The following is a 21,785-nucleotide window of genomic DNA, read 5'->3' as shown; positions in this document are numbered from 1 at the left end:
AATAAGCATGCAATGTTACGACGGATTGAATCAGCAATGTAATTCAAAACTGTAAGGAGTTGGAAGTCTGTGCTAGGATATAAGAGACGGTTGAGCGGTGTTGACCATGGAAGTAGAAGAACGTTGTTTTTGAGATAAGTAGCTGGTAAAAAGAAGTCAGCGAGAGGCGCGCTCAGCAGCCGCGGTTTCTTAAAATAAAAAAAAAAAAAATTAAATAAATGTGGAATGGAGGGGAGAAACTTCCGGCGACGTCTGGCCACGTTAAATTTCTCCATGATGTCATGAGTGGTCCGCTTTCAAGGGGCGTGTGGCCAGACTGCGTGTCGTCCGCACAGAACTTGCGCCCATACTGGCTCGGCTACATCTCCCTCATCCTTATATACAAAGCGTTCTTTATCTTTTATTTATATATTTATTTATTTAAGAGTCTACAAGATATTGCGTTTACTTTCACTTTCATTCATTGCTCGAAAGTGCAAGTCTTCGTTTTCCCATCGGATTTTCGAATTAAGCGAGTTTAGTTTGGAAATCACTATTGTTATGTTCGTAGATTGCTAATTTTATTTTTGTGTAACATGTGTAAGATTACTGAACACAATTAGATCAAAAGCGCCAAGTTGTTGTAATGAAAATTGCTACAAAACACTACCGTGGTTATTTTTGGAAACATTCCATTTTGGGTTAAAGTTAGTTTAAGAGAATAATTCAAAAAAATTGATCCTTGAATTTCAAAACAACCATAAATTTATTCTAGGCGCTGATCTTGAACCTATACTACTAATTTAGCATTATATTTTAAGATTTCTTTTTTTAATTCCTCCGGCAAAGAATTATACTTACAGTTATTTACGTCTAGCTTTTTAACCCGAATCCGGTTATGACTCACTCACACGTTCTCTTCCTGCAATTCTAAAAATATAGATTTGGGGCGGGGTTTTGTTATGATCGTTATTAAGGACATAAGGTTTACCTGAATTTTATTACCACAGGTATTTTCACTGGCCTTTCCGGTGTGTAGGTGATCCTTATTATTTTTTTTTTTCTGGTGAAATATAAATCATTTTTTTTTTTGTAAAGAAAGGCGGATTTTTGAGAGATGAGGTCAATTTTTCCTAGAAAAGAGAAATTTCTTTTGCAAACAGAAGAAGATGACACCATACTTCGAATTTGCTTTTAATTAAGGCGCGCAAACATGTGAGATCATTGGTATCTTTTCTGGTTACATTGTCTTTATTACACTTACATTGTCCATTTGCGGACAGTGAGCTGCAAAAGAAGGCAAACAAGAGAAAAATGAAAGAACAGATAGAATCGAACTAGGATTCAATTCGTAGATCATTTTATTGTGACTGTTATGTAAATAACTATCGACAGAGAATCGATAAAAACTTTTTATTGGCTCATTTCTTCTCATAATAAAACTAAATCAAAGATTTTCGAAATGGTTGAAAAGTTTAATGACTTTATTTTTATTTTATACCTATTCTATTTTAGGATCAGGTTTAAGTGGTATTTCCCCCCCAAAAAAATCCGTGTATAAATTTTGATAGAAATAAATTCAAAAAGACGACAAAAAATAAAAATCATACTTCTTGTCAAACGAGTTTTATCAAACGCAGAATTTATACCTCAAATTTAATTTCTTATAGTTTTTAGAAGCGTACCAATTTAGGGAGAGCTTAATTTTATCTCTCCATTAGTAAAACGACGCTAAAATGAATTTACTCAGTTAACTGTTGATCCAAGAGAATCCTTACAACCAATATTTCGAGAACATTTGAATTGAAAAAGCTGAAAGTGATGAAGGTTTAAAAAAAACTTTTATAAAAATGTAAAATAAGCATAATCACTATAGTAATTTTTTTTTGTCTTAACTGTTTGAACGACTTTATTTTCTACAGAAAGCTGGCAATCAGCACGGCCAGCCGCTAGCACTTCGCCTTTTACCACTTCACTATTCCGACTATTGCATAAATGCTTGCGCAACAATGTCGAATTGAGAAACTCACTTAATATAATATTAGGTACTTCGATATTACAGTTACACGAAATTGCTATATTTTTATTTATATTAATTTAAATTTATTTCGTTTTAGTTTCTTAGACAAAAAGAATGTGATCATAGCCTTCAAGATAAATTTTTGAAAAATGTGACGTGAACTCTCGAAAGAATTACTTTTAATTTAGAATGTTTACTAAATATTGTTGAACCCCAAAATTATGTGATTTCTTTCACTGTAACACAATGAAGTATGACTGTTCCAGAAATTTACTCTCTTAAGTCTTCTTTTTCATCCCAACTCAAGAAGAGCAGATTGTCCCTTCCGGTTGTCCGAATGGCCGGCCGCCTCAGCATTGGTGGAGTGATATTTAAACTTTGGCTTAGTAGCTCTCTGCCTAAAGTTCTCCTTTTGAAATGAGAGGAGACGAAAGAAAAAAGGGTTCATACACTGTCTGATAGCGCTTCTTCTGCTACTTTACGATACAAAATTTTGGGCATCTGATTACCAGAGAAGATAATGCACAAAACGAAAGATGGGATACCTTAAACCTTAGAAAGGTATTCTTACTAAACCTATAAAGTTTCGGATTATAAGCTCTTTTTTTTGAGGTACAGAACCACTTTTTCATTTGTTTGTAATTCCCCACCGAAGGGGAACCCTCTAAAATCTCACATAATAACATTGGGCAGTTCTGTTGGCTAAGTTGAAAGTCAGTTACAAAGGAATGCGATTGTAAAATCCGATATTTAACAATTATCTGGAGAACAATTTATAGTTTTTATTAAGAACGACATTTTGAGGAAATGATATGAATTGGTTTAAGTTTAAGTAAAGGAAGGAAATGTTGAACTGGTTTAACAGTAATGGAGGGATAAAGACAGAAGGCGTTCTCTACCCATTTAAAACCCACCACATAAATCTTTTTCATCATTTCCAAAATGCAATCGATACCTCTCTCCTTAGTTACCTACATTTACACACTTTTATCTAAGTTGGAGCAAAAAAATACATGCATTAGGTTTGCAATAATCAAGTATGAAAAAAGACATGTAGCATTCACAGTGCAATTGAATCAGTAATGATTTGAATTGTTCAGATTAGTTTGACTGTGGCCCTATGATTAAGGAAGAAAGAATGTTAAATATTTGGATTGAATTATTAAGAATGGCATTTCGCTGAGACAATCAGTCTACAGTTCTGGACACTGAATTATTTCTTAATGACTGCTTGAACTCAATTTGAAGGCCATCTATTCATTTAAATACTATTGCTCAGCTTGTTACTTGTACCCATATTTTTAGAAAATGTATTATTCAGATTTATATTTGTCTTTGAGCGAGTCTCACATTATTCAAAGAAAATTCGCTTAAAAATCTGATATGAACGCATGATTTTCGGCTTACCGCTGTACATATATAGTGTTATATATTTTAAATTTAACATGATTAACCATTATTAATCTACAAGGAATCCCCAAATTTGACAGAGATGTTACATACGTACAATATATATAGAAATAGCACATTAGAGAAGAGTCTAATTACTAGCACTACTCAGAGCCCTTCTATTGTGCCTTTTTTCTAAAACTTATTTTAAAGATTTACAGAAATTTAAATTCAAATACAATAAAATAGTTGCAGGCGAGAAAATTGCCCAAAAGTTGGAAAAAATTAACCCTTTAAGGAAATAACAACCTTAATAAAATTCCTAAAGAGTGCCACTTCATTGTACTTTACTGATGTGCCACCTGTATTAATATTATGTTGGCCTGCCATTAATAACAATGTTGGTATTCCTTAGTTTTTGAAGGAAATAAATCCGGCGAACCGGATGCGCCGGTAAGATCATGTAGCTGGTGGGATTGTGGAGCTGACCGAGCTCTAGTCCCGCCACAAGTCAAGCAGAAATAAATAAAATAAAATAAAAATAATGATAAAATAATACAGACCATTTTAGAAAGGAAGCATTAGTGTTGCCCACCCCCCACCAACACCTCCGGAGAGGGGAGGAATCTCTTTCAAACATTTTTTAAACAGTTAATAGACGAGAAACCAGCTGCTAGACTGCATGGCGCTCATTGGTGTACTGTCTAGCGTAAAAACATTTTTAGCCGACAACAAACTGGTCCGCCTTGGGCGGATCTCGCCGCCAGCAATCATTCTTTGGAGGACAGTTTCCAGTAATTATAATAATAATTGAGAACCGCTATATTGCCTCTCCTTTCTTTCTAGTTTCTACTCTCCTAAATGTTTTCATTGAGCCAGTTTCTCTTCTAACCGTTTTATAGCTCCTTAGTTTCTCTTCTAACCGTTTTATAGCTCCTTAGTTTCTCTTCAAACCACTTTATAGTTCCTTAGTTTCTCTTCTAACCGTTTTATAGCTCTTTAGTTTCTCTTCTAACCGCTTTATAGCTCCTTAGTTTCTCTTCTAACTGTTTTATAGCTCCTTAGTTTCTCTTCTAACCACTTTATTACTCCTTAGTTTCTCTTAACCCGCTACTATGCAATCTGGTTACTTTCTCTTACATTAATTTAATTAGGCATTAAACAAAAATATTTTCTTGGGAACATAATGTTTTCCCAACTCTCTTGAGAATTTCCACGTTATTACGTTCCCATTTAGGTATCATATTCCCATTTAGGCTATGCGACATTCTGTACCGAATTCTTCTCTTCATAAACACGACGAGTATGTTACAAAAGTAAAAAAAATACTCAAGTTTTTTGATCTGAATCTCTAGCCAGCAAAATTGGTCTAATGTAAGAGGGCCTCTACGCTAGTTATTGGCATGATTTATGCGCTCCGTAATGGTTACTCCTGTGGGAATTAAGGGCTGCTTCTGATTTTCTTAGCCCTTGGAGCCCTGAGAAGGTAATTACGTAGTGCCAGCATAAGCCATACAAGTCCATCTCAGTGCACAATGACGATGTAACTGCCCTCCGGTCTCGACAAGGGCCATGCCGAGTGCCCATGCCGACTTAATCTGGTTTTACACCTTTTCTCTATAAGACACAGAAATCAAAGGTGGAATCAAACAACTCAGGGTGGCCTCCAGAGCCAATCGAGATAGAAGGAGAATAAAATATCTACTTATGTCCTGTTTGGTGCAATCTAATTGGTTTGCGATATAAAATCTTTTGAAAAGAATTGGGCACAATAAGCCTCTTTTGATTATGGTTAAGCTTCATTTATCAGGACATCAGGAGCCTCCAATTTTTTGGTTTTGTTATTTTTTCGAAAATGAATCCTCTAAAGGGAACATGCATAATATTAAAGTCTGCTTTAAAATGTTTTTAGAAGATTTGGATAAGAAAGTGGAAAACACGATTCAGTTAACTTATATTTAAATGTTGAAACAAGAAATGGTTTAACATAAGATTCCATCTTTAAAGTGAATTCTTCAATTATATTATTGTGATTGTGTGTGATTAATTTTAAGTGAAAAGAAATTCAAAGATATCTTGCAACTTTGAAACGAGTTCTGTGATGGGCCGTATAGATAGAATCCCAACGTCTTATCTATAGTTTCACACTATAGAGTTGGGGACAAACAATTTAGAGGATTAGGAAATCGAAAAGATAGATTTCCAGTACCAAAAGTTTTATTGGATTCCAAAATATGAGGCAAACGTAATCAGTCTTCTTGATTTTATTGTTTTTCGTGTAATTTATGCTCTCTATATCGTGAACAGCGAGTATCTCAGCAAAAGCGAGAATTGAGAATTGAAGCTTATTTGTGGTAGAGTGCTTTTCCAATAAATTCTACGCTTCTAACAAATATATAATATGTAAGAAATTCAGTTGACTGAGGAATTGTGATATTAAGAACGCCATATGGGAGAACGGAGTGGCCATATGGGCACAAGTGACGCTGAACGTTCTGGACGCCCTGTTGAGGTTACTACTCCAGAAATCATTGATAAAATCCATGATATGGTGATGGATGACAGAAGAGTGAAGGTGCGTGAGATTGCTAGTGCTGTGGGCATCTCGAATGAACGGGTACATAATATTTTGCATCAACATTTGGACATGACAAAGCTATCCGCATATCCGCAAGATGGGTGCCGCGATTGCTCACGCTTGACCAAAAACGAAACCGTGTGAAGTGTTGCAAGGACGGTTTGCAGCTGTTCCAGAAGAAACCGCAGGACTTTAAGCGTCGTTTCGTCACTGTGGATGAAACATGGATACATCACTACACTCCTGAGACCAAAGAACAATCTAAACAATGGGTTACCAAGGGGGAATCTGCGCCAAAAAAGGCGAAGACCGTTCCTTCGGCCGGAAAGATTATGGCGACTGTCTTTTGGGATTCGCAAGGAATAATCCTCACCGACTATCTGGAAAAAGGGTAAAACTATTACAGGTGCATATTATTCATCGTTATTGGACCGTTTGAAAACCGAGCTGCAAGAAAAAACGCCCACGATTGGCCCACAAAAAAGTCCTTTTCCATCACGACAACGCACCAGCTCACACCTCAGCAGTTGTGGTCGCAAAATTAATGGAAATAGGGTTCCAACTCGTTTCACATCCCCCCTATTCTCCAGACTTGGCTCCCTCGGACTAATATTTGTTCCCCAATATGAAGAAATGGCTGGCGGGAAAAAGATTTTATTCAAACGAGGAGGTGATTGCAGAAACGAATGGCTATTTTTCAGACTTGGACAAATCCTATTATTCGGAAGGGATCAACAAACTAGAGCAGCGTTGGACGAAGTGTAAAAGCCTAAAAGGAGACTATGTTGAAAAATAAAAAAGGTTTACCCCAAAAAATTAAGTAGTTTTTATTTTTGCACGGACTTTTCAAACGACCCTCGTATTTCGCAGATTTTGTGAGGTTATATCTCCTTCAACAACATCATTGAAAGCCCCATTTTTGTTTTTACCAGCCCAAAAAAGAAAGTAAAACGAAAAATAATGCGATTTACGTGTTAGTTAGGTAGTAAAATTTAGTGGACTTAATAAAATGCGTTCACAAATATTACATAATTGCTAATTTAAAAAGTGTAGAGTGAAGCATATGTTTGAATGTGCATGACTCAGAACATTGGAGTCTCGCTCATGATTTGCATGCACACGCAGTTCCTTGCTCATATCTTACAATGTTCACGTAATAACATATGCATACAAACAAATAGTATAGATTCCTCGTAATTTCTGTTTATGCTCATATTATTTTATGTTTATTTATTTGTTTATATACAACACTGTCCATCACGAGCTGTAAGAAGGTTCCTAGGAAAAGATAATCTAAAAGTTCGGCAGCTGGATTCGAACCAGGGATCTCTGCGTGGGAATACTTTGAAATTAAAATATTGCATTAATAAATATTTACATAGTTATCACAGAATAAAAAAAGTTGCCTTATTTGGGCCAGCGAAGAAAAGAATACTCTTCGTTAACGTTCTAAGGTGAATGTAACTGATATATGGTCCGCCACAATAAACGCAGAAAATAGGATTCAAAATTCTAAAAACATCTAAACTTAGAATTGCGTAAAATCATTCAATGTATTTCTGAGCAATGCAATGGTTGCTTTTAAAAGTATCTCAATTAATTTGGATTTCAAATAATGGCAAATAGCTAAATGAAGAGGAAGAAGAAAAAATATACAGCTCCATGTAACTGTCTAAGAGGTGGAACAGAATCTAAAAAAAAAAAATATGTTTGAATATAGTCTGGATTGACCAGTTTTAGTAATTCTATTAACCAATTCCCTCAGTTCAGTGCCACAGTTCGAATCTTCGATGTATCAAGTTAGTGCGCGTAATCAAGATAAAAAAAAAAAAAAACTCAAATCACAGGAGTTCCAAAATTTCATAATATGTTTAGGTGATACCAGAGAACAATACAGTTGTTAATCGAAGCAAATTAGAAATATTAAATTTAGTGATAAGTTTCTAAATTTATTTTGCGATTTTCTTGAAGTCTAAAATTTAACGATTCTACTTGTGCATGCACAATATCGGAGACAAATTGAATTTATTAGGTCAGCAATTGAAGAGCTTGGTACAAAAAATGAGTTATCTACAGTTTTTTTACATTTTTAGTAGGGACAAAAAACTAAATATGCTTTAAGATGTATTCCTTATGTTGTGTCTGCTGTAAGGATTAGTTAATATATTGTGATGGGGGTCATTTGGTGCTCAATTTGAACTTTCTAGGGCATTTTTTAAGCTTGCTATAAGCAAAAGTTATTTTGCAGCTAACTCTTTTTTTTGCACCAAAATCATAATTTTCAGTAAAACTTGAGTACATATTAAGTACTTTAGTCAACAGATTTCTTGTTTTTGAGCTTTTAAGTGGCATTTTGTGTCTTGTCGAAGCGAATGTTAAGATATATTATTATGCCTGTCAAAAAAAGAAAAATAATAATATCTACTTAATATAAACATTAAATAAACCTAATATAAAAATTTTTGTTTGATTGATTGCGTCATCTTTTCTGTTTGGAGCAAAAGAAAGTTATCTGCAGTAGAAAACTCATTTTTGCTCCAAATCTAACCTAGGTTAGAGAATAAGTAATAATAAACGAGTCTGCATAAAGACTCGTGTATGCACCAAAAGATGTAGAATTCAACATACAATAGGGGGCGCCACTAAACACATTTTCTGAAAAAAATGTAAAATAACTCCTTTTTGCACCATGCTCTTCAATTAGAAAATATTTTACGTAACTAGCAAAATTTAAATAGATTTCCTTGACATTATCTAATTATTTTTACCTCAAAAAAAAAATAGACCAAATTAAGCTGTAATTCTTCACAAGCCAAGCTTGCTGATGGTGATGCCAAAAGATTTAGGGTTAATCGCATACACAGGCTACAAGTTCCTGTAGAAGCACCTAACATCGTAGTTAGGAATAGCTAAATATATGTCTTGTGTGCGAAATCGTAAAGTGTTCAAGAGGAGGATTAAGAAGGTTTGGTTACCGTGTAAGTTAGCCCAAAGATGTATGAAAAAAATCAAATCTTTGTGGAAACATTTCTTATTAAAAGTTATACAATTTTTTAGTAGGTTAATAATAGTAAATGAAGTTAAAATCACTGTTGCCATTTTGGAGAAAATTTGCAAATAAAATGGGAAGGAGAAGTTACAAGTTTTACTTCCTGATAACGGATTTCGAAACTAAAGTTTTTAGTATCGGAAGGGTATCAACAGATTTGTAAAGATAGAATGTAAACTTTTAGGTGGATTGGGAATTGTATGAAGGCCTGCTTTATTACGTGTATAATGGCAGATAGTTGGTTAAAGGTCGGCTAAATGTTGAAGGGAGTGTTCGGGCAAGGTTACTTACTTTCTCCAGATGTAGGAAAGTGGACACTTACAGAATTGGCGACCTCGTTTAATCTACTCTTTAACATTTTTTTTTTTTTTTTTTGTCACTTAACAAAGAGGTACAGTACTCATTCATAGCATAATTCTCTTAACTTCTTTTCTAGACCTATTTTCCTCACATAATTCTTTGGATATACCCTAGTGCTGTCATTTACATCGGTGTATTCTTCATAAATGCAACGCATACACTGCGTGTCTTTATAACCTATTTGTGTTTCACCGATATTAGACAAAATTATAATGCCCTCATTTCATTCTCATATGTAATTCACTAATATCAAACATTGTTTGAAAAAAATCCTAACAAAGTTTTCGATTAACAGTTTTAGTTTAATTTGTACTCAAACTTCATCAATTAGGGGCAAGGTTCGACATCGAAAAGCAATAAGCAGTGTACCCAACATAGAAGTACCTGAATGTTGCAAATTAAGTTAAATTTAAAATTGTAGCGTGAAGAATTTAAGTAAGGAACACCATTTTGAAGAGGAGCAAAAGTGGCATTCGTTAATCTAGAAGTACTGTATCTTTTTCCTATACCAGATCTGAAAGAAAAGAGGAGCATATTAACAATTGCCTATTCGACAGGACGTCCTGGTATTATGTCAGAGGCGACGAAGAACTAGAAAGGAACGTCCAGAAAAAGATAAATGGAAACAATTTAAAAAAGTTGGTGACTTAATGTACGGATGCCTCGAAAGAAGAGAGAGAGATTGGCTCATCGGAGAAGCTTGAAACAGGGTATCTAGCGGTTCAAAAGACCGGTCTTCGCGAGCCATAGCAAATCATGCTGGGTTAAAGGAATCTCATCAAATTTGTCTTCATCACGTGGTCCATAACAGAGAAACTGCCCAACTAAAAGGAATTCAATTAAGTAATTGAAAGTGCTAGTTGGTAGGGACAGTGACAGTATTGTTACAGCATTTTAGGGCCTCTTGAAATAGCCTGAATGCAATGCTATTTCCTAAATGGCAATCAGGACAGTAATCTTTCTAAGTAAGACCAATAGTTGTTCTAAATACAAGATAACAGCGCAGTGTAGCCGGCGGATACATTGGAAATACGTGGACCTACATGCAAATTAAGCAATCGGCCAGTGTGCCATTGGATACTGATGCAGCAGAAGTTCAGTCAAGGTCGTTACTGATTATAATAAGTGTATATGTTTAGAATTACGCTCCATATTACTAGCTAACTTTTATAGTAAATCATAATGAACTTTTACCATCGCTAAGTGCGAAGATTTCGATGTAATAAATTCACTTGAATCCTGTTTAATATGAACATAGATGTTTGTTAGCCAACAGTCTGCTTAACTGTGAAGAGAATAATTTAAAGCAGAGATCCGCAAAAATGGAATTGTGACTTTAATGGAGTTCTTTGTTTACAATTCATCAAGAGATACTGCGTTAATCCGATCTTAGTGAGCATTCTTCTTTCTATCAGTTCCTCGAGATTGTATCCAAAATAGCTAGAACGAATATCATTTAGCTTCTTAAATAAGGGTAACATTTTATTTTCAGAAATGTTTTATTTGAAAGATGAAAATCGCAATGCAAAATAATTCTTTCTAAAGTGCTAAATTTCAAAACAATTTTAAGGAATTTCAAAAGCATAGATGAAATCCAAAATTTGTGAAAAAATCAGTTTTTTTCGTGTTGGGTGATATTTTTTGGAAAAGTACTGCATAATTTGATTCAAATTTGCTGATATTAATTGTGTTATTTAGTGTAAGAGAAATTCGCGTGAATATTTCATATCAGTTCATAAGAAATGCGAATATCGAGTCATATTTTTCAATCAACGATAAAACCAAAGTTTACAAAAATTTAATACATTCAAAAAGTTAAAACGAATTTAAAAAAAATATTTTTCACTAATTTGATAGAATTTTTTAATTATTTACCTTGAAAGCTCAGACAAGTAACATATGAATTCAACCAGTTTTAAATAAATGTAATAAAATTGAAAAAACTTTAATCTCATTGTTCAAGTAATAGATTTAAAGTAAAACAGTCGGAAAACTGTAAAACTTAGACCGACTTTTCTTTCTGTTTTTGTCAGTAAGAAATTAAGTAATGACTGACAAAACTATTTCGGCAAAATAAAGAAATAAATAAAAAACTATTTGTAAATACTCACACGTTTTCTCTTACAATTGTTACAGTAACAAACTATTGTAACTAAATGCAATCCAGCAGCTAGTTCTCAATATAACTTTTTTTGAAATTAAATATCGCAGATAAAAGTATGACAAGTTATAAGACAATTGTTGCGTCATTAAAAATAAATCTTGAAAAATAAACTTGCGGATTAATTTATCCTAAAATCTTTTAATTGTATCTATACTATTAATTTTACTTGATTTTATAAACACGAACTTGTTTTGAAAGAGCACATTATAGGACACGATAACTACCAAAAAAATAAATTTTTCTAACGGAAAATTTACAAATAAAAAATGCCTAACGTTTTTACAAAAATGTAAGGAGGTTTAAAGGGACAATTTTCGAGAAAAACAGGACAAATTGAAACATTCCCTCACCTAGAATTGGTGGAATTTTTTTCAAGCCTTTCGAAAGAAAAAATCACTAAAGATGGCCAAAATTTGAAAACCAGTCTGAATGAAAGAACACATCTCGTTGTCATGAAGACATCACGTTTAGATGGATAAATTTCTTACATCAGAATTGGGTTTGTTACTGTTTATATTAATGCAAGACTTATCGAAGAGAACATGGTTAAAGTGCACCTTATAAAATAAAAAGATTCAGACCTAATCAGTAAGTAATCTTCAACCACTAAGTTCAGACTGTAATGAAACAGAAGATTTGAAACACAGTGGTGACTTGTTCGCAGCATTGAATGAATAGATCGGAATTATTTAATATTTTATATCAATCCATCTCCTTGACGTTACGACGATACAGAATTCTCCATCAACTTCAAGTCTTTAAATCTCTAGTTTGATTAACCTTTAAACAGAGTTTATTTTATTTAAAAAAAAAAAACAAGAAAAGACCATTGGCTTTCTGCTCATCCTCACAATCTACGCCACTTTCTACCCCTGTAAGCAGGACTCTAGAAGCGACATGCTTATCTTTATTAAATCAAATTCTTTGGCGTTATTTTGTTGGAGTCTTGGAGAAATTAGAAAAATCCTATTTATTGGTAAATTCACACTTCTAATTACCAAATTATTCATCTAAACCTCATTATGCGAGTAGCTTCTCCTTCTACTTTTCATTTATTGAGATACTACCATTTTCCATTAGAGATCCTCAAAAATCAGCTGAAATTCTATTCTTTAACACTATTGAGCAGTCGAGAGTATATGTTTTACAGTAAATCATGTTAAAAAACAAATTTTCTGCGAAGCATATTCAAAAAAACCAGCCCACAAGCTTCTAAATTTCACGAGCAGTTATTTACACATGTTTCAATGTAATAATGAGTCACGGTTTTTGGACGGTAATTAAAATTGCGCGCGTGACGTTGGGAACAAGAAATGAAACTTAAAAAAAGATATATAATTTTTTTTTTTTTTTAACTAAATGACCGCCCCACCACGAATCACGATCAGTGATTGGCGGACAAGCAGGATCTACATCACGGTTGTTTGTTTGGTTTGTTCTATTTGAGGTTATATTTACCGATTAGCGAATTGATTTGTCATTTCTACATGCGCGCAATCCAAATTGACCTGTTCTTTATATTTAATTCGACGCAACTTATTTTAATTCAAAAATAACAAGAGTGAGTTGTTCTTGTAGAATAGCAATTTGGTGACATACTCATTCGATTTCTATTACCGCAATTTGCGTAATTAATATTTTTTTTTTTAATCTAGAATTTTTACAGCTTCCACAAATTTCTAAGTTCACTACTAAAATCAATAAACCCTGAAACAATTTTTTAAAAATCAAACTTATAACCAAACATACCTTAATACAAAAAAAAAATGAGTCCTTCCGTAAACCAAAAAACGGTCTGTACAGAAGCACTTTCGATTCACTGATGTACTCGGATTTTTATTTAGACCAACTCATTAATATTATGGATTTTTGAAGAAATCCTGCGCGCCCCCCAACCACCTAAAATGGCTGGGAAAATGTTTTTTAAATGAAAAGTTTTAGAATTTAAATGTATGCAATTATAGTAAAGCGCCAGGCGCAGCTCACAATATATTATTGTGATACTGGGTTCGATTCCCGGCCTTGGCCTTGGATTTTATTTAATGGTTAAATATGAGAAATTTATAGTGAAGTATGTTTAGCTATCCCACCTACAACCACGACACCTCATCAATTAGTAATTCCGTTAAAAAAAAAAACTTACATTAGCAATTTGCATTACAATTTTAAAGGAAATTTTAAATTCTAGAAGAATCCCGCTAAAAAGGATCTATTTGGCATTGGTATTGGTTAACCTGATTTTGTCTTAAAGCTTACAGTCGGATCTCATAGTGGTAACTAAACTAAATATCGTTTTCCACAGCAACTAGCAAGCCGCAGGCCTACTTTTTGTCCCATTTAATCTGAGGCACGTCCTACATCTGAGGCTGGAAAAAATAAATTGAGTATAAAAGTAAAGTAGTCGCCAAAAATACCAATTAGGTTGACATGGGGAGCGCAAGCACATATTTCACAATTAACTTCTCTTTTTTTCCATACGGGGGATTCGAACTGGGGATCTCCCATTTACAAAGCCATGCTCTTGACCACTAGACCAACACCCGCCACATGCTACAGAATAACAAAAGTGATCTATAGAGATTCACTGGTAAAGAAAAGCTAACGGCAGCCACAACTGCTGATTTGTATCTGAGACTTCCGATGCTATTACTATTTGATTGATTGTTGTATCCTCAAACCAAATTGCCATAAAATAGTTGTAGTATTTCAACGATCCGAAAAAACTAAATCACTGTATTGAGATATCGTGTACCAGTTTATTCGGTTACTGAAGAGAAAGATTGATGAGAACTTAAATGAGATGGTTTTAAATCGTTAACTTTTGAGTTCATGGTTCTGGGTGGTCTTCAGATTATATTTTGAAATTGGCTCTGCTCAGAACTAAAACTATTTTTTATATATTAGTATTAAAAATTCCAAATTTGGTTTTGATACCAGATTTTCTTTTTTGTCTACCATGTAAATGGTCTAGTTATCCTACTTTATGTTAATGAAATGAGCTAAGCAATTCATAGTAGTCCTTGATTGAACTCTTGTATCAGTATTTAAGGCAGGACTAGTTAAAAAGATATAGTTGGCCAGCATGTTACGCAGTGTTTAGATTCTTGGCGCGGTCGACCATCTTCCTTCCTGAAAGCTAATCACTCCCACTATGTCCAAGTGTTCTATACCAAGGCAAAACCTCCCCAATATACCTGACCCCGTCTATTCCTTCATTTGTTTATTTTATTTTATTTCCATTCGCGTTCAAAATAAATAAAACATTAAAGACACGCGGTGGAGGGCAAATGGAGTGCCAGTCTAAATAATTCATTAGAGTGCTTGGCTTAGTTCATCGCGGACACCTGGCCGCAATCACTAATTCCAGGACGGTAAGTGAAATTCCTAAGAAGCGCTGGCCACAGGCTCTGCGCCGGCTTCCCTTTGTCCACTACTTTTTTTATACCTTCTATACATTTTTTCTTTTATTTTTTCCCTTTTTGATATTTTATTTCTCACAAGCTATACACATTGAATATCAATGTCTCTTTTCATAAAAGAACATGCTTCATCCATTTTATAAAAATTTTCTCAATACACTTTATCTCACGGCTCATATAAGAGGAAGTGTTATTGCAATCGAGACCAATTTTGCACCGGATGTTCCCCCCTTTTTAAAATTTCCTTCCAAAGAAAGCTTAAACTTTACACAAACTAAAAACTGTGGATCCCATTTCATATATTAGCTATTGGTAAGAATTCTTTCAAAACAGAAGTACGATTTTACGAAATAATTGTTTATTCTCTCTCAACATTCTTAAAAGGAACACCTCTTACATATTTAGAAGATCCTGGAGAACGAGAAGGTAGATTAATATACTTCTTTTAAGTACTAACATTGTTTGGGACAAAAGACTTTAAAGAAATTAATTACTATCGAACATGTCAATCGAAATATAAGGTATCAGCTTCCAGCAATTTTTCATTTTTGAAAACAATTAAGAGAAATGGACATTTCTGAAGAAAGCTCTAAATCGCAATGCTTTTCTTTTACCTAGTTTGTGAAAATTAAATTTAGTATTTTCTTCGCTTTCTGTCAAATTAGTTGTTAAAGGTGATGATCTGTATTTATTCTGTCTTTCTCCATTAATTTTATTAAGTTCTTATTGTACAAACAAGACTCATCACTTTTATTTGTAATGCTTATCCAGAAAAATGTATTAGTCTTTAAAGAAGGTTTAGGTAATCACAACATTGGGCATTTCATTGAAATGCTACTTGTACACTAGATCTACTGGGCCTTTACAGGATGTTTCTGGAGCCTTCTCAGTACTGTATTGCTGGTCTGCAGAAAGTTTATTTATGTCACAGGACAGCTCTTGTCCATCAGGGAACAAGTGAGCTTGGATTTGAACTAAGATTCCATTTATTTTTTCTATTTTTTTGAAGGTGGCTGGATTTATAATAAAAATTATTGGTACTGTGTTGCAGATGCATCAGGAGCGGAGAGCGCTGGCGGGTCTCGTGGTGGCGTCCACCCTGCTCTCCTGGGCCGTAGCCGGTCCCTCATCGCGGCTCGTCCTTTCACACCCATTGAATAAGAGATCCTTCTTTGATCTGCAATGCAAAGGTGTATACGATAAGAGTATTTTCGCACGGCTGGACCGCATATGCGAGGATTGTTACAACTTGTTCAGAGAACCACAGCTACATTCACTTTGCAGGTATTCATTGTTAATTTTATGCCTTATTATCCGCTGCTTATTATTATTAATATTATTATGCTTTCTCAACTACGGAGAGGCATTATTATTATTAATACTAGCGATATTAGTATGATCATTATTCCATTTTTATTGTTGTAAACTGCCCTCGCTAAGACCAAAACAACGCTGAGACCGTTGTCAAGTTTATCCTAGGGACAGGAATTCAAGTCCAGAGCGAGGCATTACTTTTATTTAATACATATCTATCAGTTCTACTGATATTTCCGCATCTTCTAGGCTAAAATTTCATGGTTACATCATCTAAGGAAATAACGGCATCGTCTTGATGTGTACTACATCTCCACAAGTGTCCATGAACTGGATCCCAGTTCATCATGTTCCCCATTATATTTCAGTTCGTCCTTCGCAAAATACTGGGGATACCGCTCCCCTCTATTTCTCTCTCATACAGAAGAGTTAATTAGCTAGCGCCTGATTAGCATTTCAGCTACATTCTTTTGCATCTTGAAAGAAACTGCGTAATCAGAAAAATGGACACCCGTAACGTGCTGAACTGATTTTTATATCATCTGCATTGGCCAGGGATTTTCTTTTTTACCGATTTAATGTAATGCGCGATTCAAACTTTCTTTTCGTTCTGTTCAAAGTTCAAAGTTTGAGCTACTGATTTAATGGCAATCTTGTGTCTAGCGGATATACAAAGTTGGACAAGCCTTAACTTCATGTTTGCGCAATCTGCCGGTAAAAAAAAAAAATCAATTTTTACACTTACAGCCTCGCCGGCTAATCTGAAGCTCAATTTCTCTCTACCCCACCACGGTCCATCGAAGTGATCCTCCTTGCAGAGATCACCTCTAACTCTCTCTTTTCCTACATTCTTCCAGTAATATGCAACTTCTAAAGAAGTCTTTTTCAAAGTCTTGAGCTCAGTTTAACCATTTGAAAATGTATTTTCACATCATCTTTTTAATCTCTTTGCTACTTCACTAACAGTCAGCAGCTGACTCCAATAGTTTCAGCCAAGAAGATCGTAGTATATAGATACCGCTTTTCTTCTAACTCCTGAAAGGCAAGTTTCCATTTACCTGGCACTATTCAGAATAACAACTTTCCTGCAACACCCTTGAGACTATTCTCCTCTCATTAAATATTAAATTCACGCATTTAGTATCGAAAGTTTGGTACGAAATTAAGCTTCTTTATTTTCGTAATTTGAGTTTACACCAAAAATTCAAGTTTGGTTAATCTATTCTTTAAAGTGGCAATAGAATGAAAAGTACTCTATATTTTTTTGTTTTCGCTGATCGCAAAACATTTTTCCAAATCCCAACAGTTATTTCTGAAGAAAATTTAAATTTGAAAATCTGCACGAGATCAATATTTTCACTAAATATAAGTTAGAATATTTAATTGAAATTACTTAGGTAGCAACTTACAGCGTTATTTTAATTTTTAATTACAAGAAATCTTGAGAAGAGTAATAATTTAGTGTGATGAGATAATAAAGCTTATATATCATGGCTTCTAGGAAGAACTGCTTCACCACAGATTACTTCAAAGGCTGTTTGGAAGTCCTCTTACTGCAGGATGAAATGGAGAACATACAAACCTGGATCAAACAGTTGCATGGTGCAGAGCCTGAGGTTTAGGTATTGCTTGCTTCTTTTTAGTTTTATTATTATTATTATTATTTTATTTTCATTTTGCAATTAAACGGAATTATTACTTAAGGACTCTTACTAACGATGAAGAAAACTCCAACATAGTACAATTCTCTCTAGTATATCTAAACTTTTCACATGGAAACACCATCTATGGACAAATAGAGTAAGCAATCAGTGATAAGCAATCCGCAAAACTTCTAGTCTCTTTTGTAGCGCATCGCGACTCTTCTTTGCAAGCGGCAAAAATTTACGAGAATCTTCTTGATCAGTATATTCCCTGGTATTAATTTAAAAAATTTAGTAAACGTATAATGTCACCTTAATAGTGAGACCAGTCAATGACTATCATTTTTCGTCGATTAGGCTATATCGAAGAAACTATCGAATGAAGTCCAACCAAACATAACATTTAATATCCAACCTCTGATATAGGAAGTACTAAAAAATACCAGGGTTATCCAGCTCAACCGTAAGCTAATTTTGTACCACAAGAACGTACACTCCACTTCATCATACAACTCCCATGAAAGTAAAGAAACTAAAAAAACAGCATTAAATTCTTTTACTCCAACCTATGGTTCAAGCTTAACTTCATCCAACTACTGTTTGTTTCGATGACACTCTTTCCTTTAGAGAGAAAATATAATAACTTTCCTGAAATAATTAAATGTGGAGTCTAACAGTCTCAAACACAATGGGCTATATTTAGAATAACATCCTGCTAGGTACAAGCATTATATTTTGTTTTTATCTGTGGCCCTCATTAAAGAAATGTTTGCTTATCATTGCAATAAAACATTGGTTCAAAGACTGCAGCAAATGCGACTAAAACACGACAAGATAAAACATAACACCATTAATCATGACGAACATTAAATTGCACTTACTTGTAACTAACTCAGGATCTTAGGTCAAACACTGAGAATAACAAACGTTTGACGGAACAGATTCATACAGTTGAGGGACCATATTTCCAGCTGACAATCTATAGGCTTCAAGACATGTTGACCATTTTGTTTTTTAAATTCATAAAATAAGAGCTATTACTGCAACCATGCATGCAGTAAGCTATATTGCAAGGAGCTTTTATTCAAGATAAGTAACTAAAGCAAAAAATCAAGGTGAGTCTAAACAATGCTGAGTCCCTTAATAAGAATTGTTCTAATGTGAATACAACTTAATCTCTAGCTCATAATATAGCTCTTAAACTTGATGAAGTACTTATTATGGGTCGGTGTAATTTTCATTATCAGAATTTAAAATGTCTTAATACTTGTTAACACAAGTAATGTAATGAGATTAATTCCGTTTATTGAAACGAGGGAAGAAAAAAAAATTGCATTTCTATTCAAATCATTATTTTTTTTAAAGTTAAATTCTAGGTTTGCATTGAATGTTTTTTTATCTAAAACAAGTAATAGATTGGTTTATTGTACTGGCGTAGTATATTAGAGAGATGCTTAAAAACAGAAAACAAAAAATTAAGGAAAAATATATTTGATTCCGTTAGCAGAGAATGTGCAATGTGTACATTCATTGAAGAACTTATTTCGAGAACTTTTGACAATCTCATATCTCCTTCTTTGTAAGAGAAATTAAACGATTTTTCTGAAAAAAACTGAAGTATTTGAGTTCATTTCTGGATAGAGCATTGGATTGAAGTTGTATAGCAAATACTTATAGGGGACGCATTTATTACAGATTCACCTTGTTATTATTTTAAAAAAGCTTTTACTATAGCGTTATTTCATTGGCATTGTGCATAATTAAAAGTCATAATATTGCGACTTTTTTAAAGCAAATTTAATGGATTGAGACAGTAGAAATTTGCTCGCTAAAATGCACTAAATGTTGAGCAAAGCAAGCGTTAAGGAGAATAAAAGGGGATGGGTCAGTTCAAATCTTCTCTTTTTTAAAAAAATCATTATTGCTGTTCTACTTTACGGGTGCCAATCCTTCCAACAGCAGCTTCTGAAAATGGCTTTTTATCTAGTGATTTTAATATAAAAAGAACTTACTCCTCATAATTTAAGTTTTGGCAAATTTGGAAAAAGTAAGAAAACAAAACTTTTTTAGAACAATGAAGACTTTTTCCATTATTATTAATTTATTTGGTCCATGAGAAAAAAAAAAAAAAAAAAACGAGCACTAGAGCGTTCTTCTGGACCCTTGTACAAACAATAAATGTGAGTGTGAGATGATAAGTGGTAACTTTAACTGTGGTTTCGCCAAATATCTATCAACTAGCTACGTATGAAGGCTCAAACTACCTATGAATAGTGTGTAAGTGTTTAAGGTGTCATTGTAAAAGTGGTTCGTGTTGTTAGGCTGGGGTTACCCGCAGGGACGCCAAGATCTCTGAAGAAGTGGCTAGTCCACTTCCCCCTACGGTTTATTTTTTCAAATCAACCAAATTACTTTTTAAACTTAATTAAAAACTTTTATTTAACCAGGATTAACGTTTTCAGACTAGGTACGTGGATAAGTGTTTATAGAAATAATGTTACAAAATTTAATTAAAATCCATTTACCTATGCACTGTCCCATTAAATGGCTTTTTCTAATAAGGTTACAACCTTTTCAATTCAATTTGGTTGGAAGAAAAAGGTAGAGCAGAGAAACAATTGGCAAGTAGTAGTTGAAAAAAAGTATTAATTGAATTGAAAATATCATATCATTTCGAATGTTTTCTTGATAAGTTTATAATATATTATTTAACTTTTTTTTTTAGATCAGACTGTTTTGCCAGCAAGTATTTCGCCGGCTGTCTCGAAGCATTGCTCCTTCGTGAGGAAGAAAATAAATTTTTTCAAATGGTGGAGTTTCTAGGATGAGATATTGCCGGCTAATAACAAACAAAAAACCATCTTATATTCTAGTCTTATTAAACAATTTAAAAAAACAAAAAATTAAAGATTACGAGTAAAAATTAAAAAAAAAAAAAAATTAAAACATTAAAAAAAAAAAAAAAAAAAAAATAGCTACTATAGAGTTATGTGAACTCTAAAATGTACAATTATAACAGCTGAGTTTTTAATTTATTTATTGTAGTGTTTGTAAGGTGAGTAAATTTTTAAAGTTAAAAAAAAGATTAAGTTTATTTAAAAAAAAAAAAGAAGGTACATCATTATGAATTTCTATTTTTAGTTGGTTCAGAAATAAATGCAACAACATGTAAATTCGCCATTGGATGAAAATGTGTACACAGGTTTTTATAGTTTGTTTTTCAGGTTGTACAATTATTTTGTATTATTATAATTATTTTAAATAATAGTACACATTTTCAGAATTTGTCGAACTAAGTTACCGTCTTTTATGTTGTTTTAGCAAAATAAGAAGCAAAGTGTCAGTTGATTTCTTTCTTTTTTTTAATATAATAGTTCACAAAATAATTTTAAAGAAAGAATTCCACGTGCCGCGAATGCACAAAAACTAAGTATTATTATTATTTTTTTTTATTAGAATTATTATTTCATCTGTACTATATTTACTTTATGCCACAGTTAAATGTGCTAGGTAAGGCACGTCCGTTGGAATTTAGAGATGCTAGTTTCCCAAACAAATCTTTTTGAAAGAACACTAGCTCTGTTACAAGAACTGTCATGAAGAAATAATTCTGTTATTTAGAAATCCGAAGTATAACCGCAGCCTGGAATCGTTAATTAATGCTAGATTTTGCAGTGTTGAACTAATTTTTTTAATGCCTTTTTTTTTTTTTTTTTTTAAATCCTCATTTCTTCCTCATTATTTTTCGTAATAAACCTCCAGAAATCTATGTCCACATATAGGTGTCTCTAAGTTCTAGAAACGGTCGTGCTTAAATTTCCATTACAACAATAGTAATCTGTGTATACACTTACTAGTCTCCCTGATTAA

General features: G+C 33.5%; 1 protein-coding gene across 3 annotated transcripts in view; it reads left to right on the top strand.

Moving 5' to 3' along the window:
• ITP (ion transport peptide) overlaps positions 1–20,887 on the top strand; it is a 52,805-nt gene extending 31,918 nt beyond the window's left edge. For 2 of the 3 annotated variants that reach the window (XM_074139614.1, XM_074139616.1), the window contains exons 2-4: positions 16,010–16,242; positions 17,774–17,894; positions 20,641–20,887. In XM_074139614.1, coding sequence (XP_073995715.1) covers positions 16,010–16,242; positions 17,774–17,894 — 354 coding nt within the window. In that variant the 3' untranslated portion in view covers positions 20,641–20,887. The remainder of the gene's footprint in view (positions 1–16,009; positions 16,243–17,773; positions 17,895–20,640) is intronic. The other variant, XM_074139615.1, reaches the window with a different exon arrangement.
• Positions 20,888–21,785: the final 898 nt, after the last annotated feature.

This window comes from Rhodnius prolixus, unplaced genomic scaffold, assembly GCF_049639745.1.
Source record: "Rhodnius prolixus isolate KJV_2025 unplaced genomic scaffold, Rpr scaffold_47, whole genome shotgun sequence".
Taxonomy (NCBI): Eukaryota; Metazoa; Arthropoda; class Insecta; order Hemiptera; family Reduviidae; genus Rhodnius; species Rhodnius prolixus.
This window is presented reverse-complemented; position numbering and strand designations above follow the sequence as displayed.